The sequence below is a fragment of the Anneissia japonica genome, unplaced genomic scaffold (genome assembly GCF_011630105.1).
Source record: "Anneissia japonica isolate Jap-2015-1 unplaced genomic scaffold, ASM1163010v1 scaffold3174_len352767_cov145, whole genome shotgun sequence".
Lineage (NCBI taxonomy): Eukaryota > Metazoa > Echinodermata > Crinoidea > Comatulida > Comatulidae > Anneissia > Anneissia japonica.
Genome location: NW_022695265.1, coordinates 172,503 through 183,839, shown reverse-complemented (window position 1 = coordinate 183,839; position 11,337 = coordinate 172,503). Strand labels below are relative to the sequence as shown.

At 33.2% G+C, this 11,337-nt stretch overlaps 2 protein-coding genes across 2 annotated transcripts in view; one reads left to right on the top strand and one right to left on the bottom strand.

The window, feature by feature from the left end:
- The window catches only part of LOC117101455 (PDZ domain-containing protein 11-like), a 14,339-nt gene extending 9,681 nt beyond the window's left edge, over positions 1–4,658 (bottom strand). Inside the window, exons 1-3 of the mRNA XM_033241432.1 lie at positions 4,533–4,658; positions 2,674–2,802; positions 1,098–1,184 (exon numbers count right to left, since the gene is read on the bottom strand). Coding sequence (XP_033097323.1) covers positions 1,098–1,184; positions 2,674–2,748 — 162 coding nt within the window. The 5' untranslated portion in view covers positions 2,749–2,802; positions 4,533–4,658. The remainder of the gene's footprint in view (positions 1–1,097; positions 1,185–2,673; positions 2,803–4,532) is intronic.
- On the top strand, positions 4,636–10,871 carry LOC117101454 (40S ribosomal protein S3a-like). Its single transcript, XM_033241430.1, has 6 exons — positions 4,636–4,762; positions 5,865–5,968; positions 6,195–6,382; positions 7,464–7,672; positions 9,359–9,468; positions 10,614–10,871. The coding sequence occupies exons 1-6, from the start codon at positions 4,650–4,652 to the stop codon at positions 10,739–10,741; spliced, it is 852 nt and encodes a 283-aa protein (XP_033097321.1). The 5' UTR covers positions 4,636–4,649; the 3' UTR covers positions 10,742–10,871.
- The last annotated feature ends 466 nt before the right edge of the window (positions 10,872–11,337 follow it).

Here is an 11,337-nt window from a genome sequence, read left to right as displayed (position 1 = left end):
ATATTAAACATGTTTAATATTCTATGACGCGACTGCCCCCAAGGCAAACCACTGCATCTGTGTTTAACTCACACAGACCCGACGCGAAAACAAATTGTGTCGAGCTGCATCGTATGACGCTGTCTGAGTTGAAATTTATACGCACAATATACAAACTTTAGATTTTTTAAAATCATGTTCGTCTTATGTGCGGATCGTCCGTAATAGGCACATTTACTACAGCAATGAAGCTACTAAATGTTAGTATGAATAAATGCAAATACGGTAAAGTAGAATTTTGATGAACATTTAAAAACTCATAAAATGGTGTTATTTGGAAGATTAGACTCGCATTTTACTCCACTTTTAGCCAGCTTGATGCAGTATCAGGACCATAAAAAGCAACAAAAAAAGTAGGAATTCTGACCATGAAACAGGGCGGGGTCATCTTATTACGCCCAACATACATACAAATCTTCTCTATGATGTGTGCTTTTCCTCCTGTAATGAGTCTTGTGTAAGTTTAGTAATTCTATTTATTTTTAAACTTAGTGTTTTCAATTTATTTACAAACATATGCAGTAATTCATTTCATAGGATATTTATAACATACCTGTTTTAGAAAGAATTCTTCATGACACATTTTTATATTTTCAAATTTTGCTGATTGTTTGAATAATTCAATCTCATTTGTAATAAACTTTATACTGCATTTCTATTAAATTTAATTTTCCTTAAACAAATAAATGTCATATACAAGTGCAATATTTAATGCATTATCAGCATCACTTCATCAAGCAATCAACTGTTGTTCTGTTCTAGTCGCAAGGTGGAGTGCGACCCCAACGCAAATGCCTGGCATGCCAAGAAAGCCTAATGAGTGTCTCATATATATGACGCTCCGACCCAAAATCAAGGAGCCTAGTGAACGACAGGCAACAGTCTCCAACAGTAGAGGGTGCAGCCCACCTAGTGACCACAAATGAAAAACATTCACAGTAGACCTACAATGGCTAATGATGTATCGAAAAGACAAATAAATTTCAAGTACATTTATTTGTCCGTTTAGAAAAAGGGAAATTATACAACGCAATATGATTGATTGTTTTACTGCATACCTGATTTGTTTGTCTTGATCTTGAGAAATGAACTGAACGTGGAAGGAACTGACTTAAATTGCTCTCATAGTCTTGATGGTTGCGCCGCTTTTTTCCAACAAGAAAGAAAATAAATACTAAGTAAATATAAATTTAATGTTGTTGTTAGTATGACATTATTATTATTATTATTATTATTATTATTATTATTAATTATTATTATCATTATTATTATTATTACAGTATCATTATTAATATTATTATTATTATTAGTAAATTAATGAGCAAATCAAATTGAACATTTAGGGCTTTCCAGATCTTAATCACGGTTGAATAGTTTGAAAATAACTATTATTATTGGTTCTGGCTGTAGTAAAGCAATAGAAACCTTTGGAATCAAATTCCATATATGTGTGTCCTCAGGTCTCTCTGTTGATAGTTTGTAAACAAGCAAACTTGAATTTCCAAACACCTGTTGGTTTTCAATTTTTAATTCAAAGATTCAAAGCATCAATTCATCCTCAATGTGAGGAAATTTCATTTCTTGCATTAAAAGATAAAATGCAACAAGATTTTAAAATGGTACAGGGTAAAAATGTTAAAATGACAGTAATAACAACAAAAATTAAAAATTTTAAGATCACAGCAACCTAAATATACATACTGTAAAATAAGCCAAAGCTTTCACCCATCTTTTAAAATTATAATTATATTGCATAATACCCTGTGGTAGAAAGGAGAGAAGATGGCGATTTGTGCGTAGGGCCGGTGGTCACAAATGACCGCTACGCTGGATTTTCTGTCCGGCAACTATTACATGCATTGGGTGGCTTTCGTCTTCCAGAATAAATTTGAACAGTCAGGATACCCTCCTAATTGCTCTGCTGATCATCTCTTTTTTTGGTCAGTGTAACATTACCACCCCACCCAGTGATACAGTATGTCCAAACCCCACAAATAACAGAATTATAAAAAAATAGACATGATTTCTTGTTGGATTTTGAAGAAATTCATCTTTCGCATGCAGTACATAATTTCTACTGCTTGAAAACATTTTTGAATAAATATTAAAAGCAATACATAATCCCTGTGACTATCATTTTAGACTAGATATTAAAAAGTCCCCAACATTTCTAACTGAATTAAGAATTAAAAAATACATTTTGAGCTCTTTTTAAAGAAAATTCCTGGATTTATTTCGTTTGTTTGCTTATTTCTATTTACACCATTACAAAAAGTGTAATATTTACAAAAATAGCTGCAGGCAGTAGAAACATCGGCCCTTGCAGAGGTCTGGTTACACCAGACTTTCTCAAATTCGCAAAATGCATTTCCGTATCTATGTCTTCAGATTGTCATAGTAAATGAAATCAGACAAGTATGAGTTGTCTAGGGACAATGTAACCAAAGATCCTGAATGGAAGTCATTTGTTCTCAACTTCCGACCTATTTATTTTTGGTCTATGGTAAATTCTTTTAGTATTTTTGTCTATTTCCGTACTGTACGTCTACATCTGTAATTAGGCAAAATTTCAGTAAAATATAGGCCTAACTATGGATGTTCCATAGTACTTGAGAAGTCTGGGTTATACTTTACCTGGTGAGGTGGTATCCATGGTGGTGGGTATTCATAAGGTGGTAAATGTATTTGAACCATATCATTATCATCCATCTTGAGTGAAAGGTCAACGTGCCTAATTCAATTATTGTTCAGCTCACTCATTCCTTAGATAAAAATAGTGTAGGTAAGTTAAATGACATACTGTACTGTAATAATATGATACTACAGCATAACTACATGGTTTCAATAAGAATGTAGTTTTGATGGGTTTATCAGTACAAAATTTGGAAATCAATATATAATAATAATAATAATAATAATAATAAACAATAATAATAATAATAATAATAATAATAATAATAATAATAATAATAATAATTAATAAACAGTGAAAGTGACAGTGATAACTATCGTAAATTGGTACACTTGAAACGAATACAGATCATTTCGGTCGCGCTTGTTTCGTTCGCGCTTGTTTCGTTCGCGCCTCACTTCGGTCGTGCTTCATTTCGGTCGCTTTTTGTTTTCAACAAATATATGGAGCGCCAATGGAGTTGCGAAAAAAGACCTAATTATCATTGTAAGTTCGTCAATCGGTTTATTATACTTTTTTTATTTGTTTTGTTGTCTTTCTACTAAAAAGCAAATAAAATGAATACTATTTACTAAACTAAATTTCAATTAATATTATTATGGTATTAGTTTATTTTATAGCTTGTTGTATTCCTAGTACCATTTTACTTTTATCGGACGGTTTTTATTTATTTTTATTTTTTTATCGATCCTACGCTTCCTACTACATAACAAATACGGCAAATAAAATGAATAATAAAAATTTAGTAGGGCCTATTTCCCTTTTAGTACGGTATTGTTTTTTTATATGATACCGGTATTATTTATAAAAATCCAACTTTTTATCTTTGGAATAATCTTCCAACTGACCTTAGAGATATCGCTGATCCTAATCTTTTTAAACGTGCACTCAAGACTTACTTGTTTGCCTAACTCTCTTTTTGCTGCTTTTTTCCTTTTTTATTGTTGTAATCTGTTTATTTGTCTTTGTTGTTTGTGTGACTGTACTACTGTGATGCTTCAGGTTCCTGAATAATGACTGATTTTATGCCTACTATTGTTTTCCTGAATTATTGAGGCTTGGTTTGCGCTTCATAACCGCAAGGGAAAGGCACAATATAAATACTCAATAACAGTACCAGTACCAGTCAGGAAAAACCAGCCAACTCGTTATTTAAATTACTGTAACATTAGTTTATTAACAATTATTTTTATAAATATTAAAGTTTATTATTGTTACTATATTGTTATTATATTATTATGTCAGTAGAAAGATAAAATGGAAATGTATTAAAACGGGGAAAAAAATACCTAGGCCTATATGATAAACCGATTGACAAACTAATTATAATAATATATAGGGCCTAGGCATATTAAATTTTGCGTTTTCGCAACTCTCTCGGCGCTCCATATATTTGTTCGAAATAAACCGCAACTGAAATGAGGCGCGACCGAAACAAAGCGCAACCGAAATGATCAGCTACCCTTGGAAGCATGTCGAAGAACGCAAAGACCTGGCATGGGAAGTTAGATTTACGTAACATCATTGGAAGTGCACAGTTGTCGGCCATCCGTGAACCATTGGTCTAGGCTCTAGGCCTAACCTACACATCTTAGAGTACCACTACTAGCCTAGGCATACGCTCTAGTAGTAGGCCTAGCCTAGCTAGTAGGCTAGTACTAGGCCTAGGCCTAGCTAGCCTAGTAAGACTACTACTAATACTTTCTAGACTAGGCCCAGGCCTATAAGTAAGCCTTATTGTGTCGCTGTCCTGTTCTTTGGTAGCAATAAAAAACCCTTTTACATATCTTAATCTACTTACCAAAAACTAATCTAGGCCTAAAGTTAAAGCATTTATAAAGGGATAAGAAAATCAGCAAACTTTGTTGTTTACATCGACGACGAGATTCTCCACCTCTTTGACACAGTTTGACCTTATATGTTCCCATCATGCCTAAAAACTTCCTCTTTTAGCCTTCAGTGCTCCACCATGGCTGTTGGAAAAAATAAACGGTTAACGAAAGGTGGTAAAAAGGGTACTAAAAAAAAGATGTAAGTGAAATATTAATTTGATTGAATGTTTAAATAATAAATGAATGTATTTGACCATCAAGAGTAAAATCTACTGTTTGATTATTATGATAATTATTAGATCAACTTAGTCGTCAATACAGAAGTGAACCAGACCGCCTAGCCTATAATACTGGGCCCCAGTAACATCTACTGCATACATACATACATACATACATACATACATACATACTGCTTACTGCAGTTACTTTTGTACTAAACGTCTCTATTTAGTATATTTACAATCAGCATAAAGAGTGCGGGCAAGGACTCACTCCAGTCTTGCTATCTTCGCCAAACAATTAGGGCCTAGTAATAGTATAGGCCTAGGCTTATTCCTTAGTTAGCCTAAGGCTAAGCCCTAGCCTAGTAGTAGGCCTAGACTAAAATAGAGTACTAAAGTACTAAAAACGTGCATTAGCGCCCTCAAGCCTCTGGGCTAGAGCGGCTAGGCTAGCTGAACAAATGCTAGCCTTACCTAGGTGGCCTAGAGGGGTAGAGAGAGGTCTGAGTAGCTATATATTATGGTTGCCTAGCTAGGCTAAGCCTTGATTGAGATCAACCTTCCCCTCCTCCCCCCCCCACTCCAACTGCACATGCACACACACCTAGAGATCTAGGCCACATATGAGAATCACAGCCTCGAAATTAGTAAAATGTGTGCATAATTAGTAGTATTTAGCAAAGCAAATCCTGAATCTGGCCCTGTCTGAATATATATTTAATTAGCAAGATTTTAATCAGTTCCAGAAAATCACCTTTCTGTATCACTTTCTTTGGAGTATGCAGATCAATGGCTACATTTTGTTTTAATAAATCAAAGAACCATCATTAAATCTTCCATCATTTTCAGAAGAGTACAAATATACACTTTAGGAGAGGGGGTTTGGGGGAGTGGTTGACAGTGTAGGTATGTAGTACTCTACTAATGAATATTATTTTACTGTGTTGTCCTTCAGTGATAGGAGGGGAATTACAGTGTTTTGTAGTAGTAAAATGATGAAAATAGTAGAAGACTTCAAAAAGAAAATGTTAGTATCGCATCTCTTTATTTTGTTAAATATCTTCTATTGCTTTTTTGTAGTGTTGACCCTTTCATCAAGAAGGAATGGTATGATGTGAAGGCACCATCTATGTTCAACATTCGCAACATTGGCAAGACCCTAGTTACAAGAACTCAAGGAACAAGTATGTAGTTAAACTATGACCTGAAATCCAGCCACATTATGTGCTTAATCCCTAGTTTAAATATATGGATGTTGTAAAAGAACAGAAAATACTCCAACATTATCATGTAAACTAGTCATAAAAGCTGTTGCACTGGAAAAAAAATGTAAACACTACAAATTATTATTGTCTATTTTGTTGCAAAAATCTATCATATTATTTTTATTGTTAATTATTCTTATTTCAGAAATTGCCTCTGATGGTCTGAAAGGTCGCGTGTTTGAGATCTCTCTCGCTGACCTGCAAAACGATGAAGTTGCATTTCGCAAGTTCAAGTTGGTAGTAGAAGAGGTCCAAGGCAAGAGTTGTCTCACCAACTTCCACGGCATGAGCCTCACTAGAGATAAGTGCTGCTCAATGGTGAAGAAATGGCAGGTACGTTTAATTTATAAGCAATGCAAATTAATATTGTACAGTACAGTACTTAACAACTCCCAATTATGAACCTCCCATTTACGAACTCTCGATTTTACAAACCGAATTTGCAGCGATGACATCATTACGAATGTTCGTTTTTAACTACAAAAACACTTAAAAATGTCTTCCGAAATAATTCAAATTGTTACATCAGCTAAGAGAGAAAACGTTCAAACCAATAAAGTGATATAAAACGAAGTTTAAAGCAAGAAATATCAATCGTTTTTAGCCGATATATGTTATATTTGAGCTGTGCATGCTTGTTCAGGCATACTGTACAGTAAATCATGAAAAAAATAATAACACTCGTTTTGGGCATTTATGGTCATGCTTTCATTTGGATATCATTTCAAATGAATACTTCACAGTTAGCACAGGTAATTTTGGCTTCTGTAAAGTATTATTTTGTTGCAGAAAAGAGTAAAATCCAAGTCATATTTGGTGACAAAATTTTTCTTCCATGGCAAGGATTAGGCCTACCTAGCCCTGTACTTTGTAGCATGGCCAAGGCCTACCCTCACCACACCAAGATGCTAAAAATTCAAACTCTCTGAATTACAAATTTTCTCATTTACGAATCCTGTTTGGACAGTTGGGTACGTATTGGGAGATGTTACTGTATATGAAATGTGTAGGGCCTGCAGTTTGCCCTCCTTGAATTTTTATTTTATATTGGCAATTATTTAACTCGGCAATTTAGAAAAGTAAACAGCATATTCAAACACCTGCACACTATTTGTATAGATACTTGTATGTGACTACACATTCTGGAAGCGACATCATATCTCAACATATTCTGTTAATGTTCTACTCTAGTAGAATTACATTTTTGTCTGACCTGTGTGGGATCAATAATGTTGACAATAACACATTATGACGGTAATTATGTTTTGTAGTTAACAGAGAAATTGATTGAAATTTGTTTGAGTATATACATATCCATTTTACACCAAAACGCCCTCATTTTACATGAGGGCGTTTATTTGTATGAATAAGGGATTCTGTGTATTTTTGCATTTTTTTTTTTTTTTTTGGACAGACTTTGATTGAAGCCAATGTTGATGTAAAAACATCTGATGGGTATACTTTGCGCGTATTTGCAATTGGTTTCACCAAGAGGCGAGACAACCAAATCAAGAAGACTTCCTACGCTCAGAGCACACAGGTGCGTGCCATCAGGAAGAAGATGGTCGAGATCATGCAGCGGGAATGCCAAAGCAACGACCTCAAAGAAGTTGTCAACAAATTGTAAGTGAAGCAGCAACCACTCTTCATCAACAACCTTCCCTTAGAAATAGATGAATTGAATACTTCGTAATATATACCATTTCTAACTTTACTTAGCCTCCCCAAAGGAGCGAAACTCCAGGGAGGCTATTATTTTTTACCTGTGTTGCTCTTCATGTTATCGTTGTCCCTGTCAAGATAGTAGTAAAGTGATGGAGTATAATTTATATTCTGCTAATTATGAAATTTACACTAAATACTATCATATTCCCATAAAAAAATCTAATTTAGTTGAAACTGTAATATTGTTTAGTGTTACTACAATAACTAATGTTTGGTAATTCTGATTGGTTTCAAACTCATCAATTCTCGGAGAAAAGTCCCACCGTAGGGAGGCGGGGGGGAGGCTATGTTTTTACTGGGCAGCGTAAAAGTAGCGTTTCTAGCTGTTGCCGTCATAAGCCCACAGCGGCCCGAACGCAATTTCTATGTTGATCTTTAACAAGGACCATTGCCTTTGCAATTACACAGAATTAAATACAGGTTTGCCAAACAGTTGCAAACAGCTTGGCAAAAAATGCTTACAGTAACATCTCCCAATTACAAACCTCCCATTATGAACTCTAGATTTTACGAAACCCGATTTGGGGCGAGTAAAAACAGTAAAATCTAAGTCATAATTTGTGACAAAAATTTGCTCCCATGGCAAGGCTAGGGCCTACCTAGCACTGTACTATATGTGTGTAGTGAATGAGATAAAATTGGTTTTGATGTTTTTGGAGGAAACATTTGATGAAATATGTTAGCATAGCAGTTAAAATAAACATTTTCATCAGAAGCTGTCAGTGAAATAAATAAATGTGCTCAAGCAAAACATTGTAAGCGTGAATGTCCAATGAGAATGCTCATCCTCAACCTAATTAGTTTAAAGCATTTAGCATATTTAAAGTTAAAAGGTGAGATTACTTTCTTGTGGCACAGAATGGCAAAATAAATCCAATCTATGTATTCTATATTTGTCGTAGAAACAATAACATATAATTAACTTCAGGTTAGATAATATATAAGCATAATAAAATATTGCAATACAATTACAATAAAATTTTAAAATTGTAATACAAATAGATGAGAAATAAATTATTGCACTACAAAGACATTTAAAGTTATGATTAAATAATTTGATATTAAAATGGAGCATTTTTATGTAAACCATTTAAAGTTATGATTAAATAATTTGATATTAAAATGGAGCATTTTTATGTAAACCATTTAAAGTTATGATTAAATAATTTGATATTAAAATGGAGCATTTTTATGTAAACCAAAAAATACTTACTTTCAGACTTTTTTGTAAATTGTTCCACATAAGGGAACAAGATGAATTTTTTTAGCTTTTTTTGACCTAAAACTCTTTTCCTCATCCATCTGCTTGTATTTCGTTTTTGTTGATACTTATTGTTGTTCCTTTTTTCTTTGTCTCGTAATTTTATTTGTTTCTTTTATTATTGTTTCATAATTTGTGCTATATAAATTCTATATTATTATTATTATTATTATTATTATTATTATTATTCTATTAAACATTTGTTTGAAGCACATAGACCTACTGTACTATTATGCTCTATGCAAGTCTACAGCTAATACCATTACCATAAATAATTTAATAATTCAATGTTTGTTTGGTTTTTTTTTGTTTTTTTTTAACAGGATTCCAGACAGTATTGGCCGTGATATCGAGAAGGCATGCCAGGGAATCTACCCACTTCATGATGTCTATGTAAGAAAAGTAAAAGTACTAAGGAAGCCCAAATTTGATGGTAGGTATTCAGTGTGCCTTTCTCGCTGCTAAAATCCACTCTTTGTTTCTTCTTATTTTGCATTCTCCTGGCTTTTTAAATAACCTTTACCTAAATTATTTTTTTTTTAAATAAATAATTGCATTTCTGAATTTGAATGCAACTACAGTAAAACTTTCCTAAGTCGATCTTACTTTACATGCTAAATGGTTGTATTTTCCATTAATTAAGGAATTAATTAGTAAGACAAATTTTATCTAACAATTTTTCAATACCATTTTAGAATCGACTTGGGAAAGTTCAACTGGTATTATCAAATTGCATTCTATGATGAATCAATCCATTTAGTTCAGTAACACTTTATTCTATTTATCATTTATATAGCCCAATTCAATAAGTAGAATGAATACATAAAAGCACGTAAAATCATACCATAAAATGGTATCCAAAATGTGAAACCAATCAAAATAACAATAATACACCTTTTTCTCCCACTGTTTTTAAATGTTCTAAATTAATAAATTTCGTAAAATTTAAAGTAACTCATGTAATATAGGCTATTTCTGTTATGTAATGATAAGACATTTTTTTTTTTAGGCTCCTGCAAAAGAAAGGTCCAAGGAAACTGCAAAGTAGATTTTTTTTTACAGTGATCACGTAATCAGTGACCAAAGCAAGAAAATTTACCTCTTTGTAATATGTTCATATTCTTCACATTATACGCATCAAAATTATAGGTCATTTACTGTAATCGACTTACTATTGCCAAAGTAAAAGTGTTAAGCGCTTCATTGTACTAAGGCATACAATACTGTCACATTCTTATGGTAAATACTCAGTTTAAAGTCAGACTTTCAAAAAACTGGGAGAAAAGGGCGTAACCACCTTTTTTTTTTACAGCTTTTTCTCCCACTGTTTTTAAATGTTCTAAATTCTGTATCTCCTCTCCGTTTCCCAGTTTTTCGACAAACTTTTTTTGTCTTTAAAAAAATCAGTTCTATAACATAACATCTTTTTTCTGGACCCTGACTTCAACATTTAGTGATTAATTAATGCGTTTTAGGATGGGGTTTTTGTTTTTTTGTTTTTTTTTTTGTTTTTTTTGTTATTTTTTATGAGTCAGGTTCTGCCTTACTGTATACTACTACTGTTTTCTTGCCTTTCAGTTGGACGCCTTATGGAAATGCATGGTGAAGGAAGCAGTTCAAAGACTGTAGCCGCATCCTCAGATGAGACCGGCACCAGAGTTGAGAGGCCAGATGGATATGAACCACCAGTCCTAGAATCCGTTTAAAATAACATCACTGGACCCGTTGTGTAAGCAAGGGTTTAGCACTGTAACAAATTTATTACAGCCATGTGAAATCAATCCACAATGGTTTGTATATTATGTGAAGAGAAATAAATAAAACAATTCACTGAAATACTTTGTTTGGATGCTTCTTCTTGTAATGTTAGGTAGTACATATGTGGCAAAGACAAGCCAAACCAGTCACTCGTCGCAAATCTTGTTTCAGAGAAAATGGCCAAAACATGCTGGAATGTCAAATTTTTAAAAATCTATTTTATTGCACTAAACTAATCTTTACATATCTATACATCATTCTATGCTGTTATTTTCCCCATTTTCAATGTTAAAACAACACTTTTTAAGGATTTGATGATAGTGTCTGCATGAGAAATGCCTGAAATCATAAACTTTGAAGGCTGATTTCTCATATATCGTTATTGTAACTTCATAAGGAAATGTCCAATTTGAATGATTTTTTACCATTTTATAGCTATTATTTTACTCTCCAACACTGGATTAATAACTCAAAATCGATTTTTGCGACGAGTGACTGGTTTGGCTTGTCTTTGCCTCATATGTTATCTTAATTATGCGAGAAA

What these genes read in the sequence shown, in the direction of transcription:
- LOC117101454 (XM_033241430.1), top strand. Translation starts at nt 4,650, where the DNA reads ATGTTCCCATCATGCCTAAAAACTTCCTCTTTTAGCCTTCAGTGCTCC. An exon ending in TACAAGAACTCAAGGAACAA is followed by an intron (nt 5,969 to 6,194) that starts GTATGTAGTTAA and finishes TTCTTATTTCAG; the next exon opens with AAATTGCCTCTGATGGTCTG. An exon ending in AAAGAAGTTGTCAACAAATT is followed by an intron (nt 7,673 to 9,358) that starts GTAAGTGAAGCA and finishes TTTTTTTAACAG; the next exon opens with GATTCCAGACAGTATTGGCC.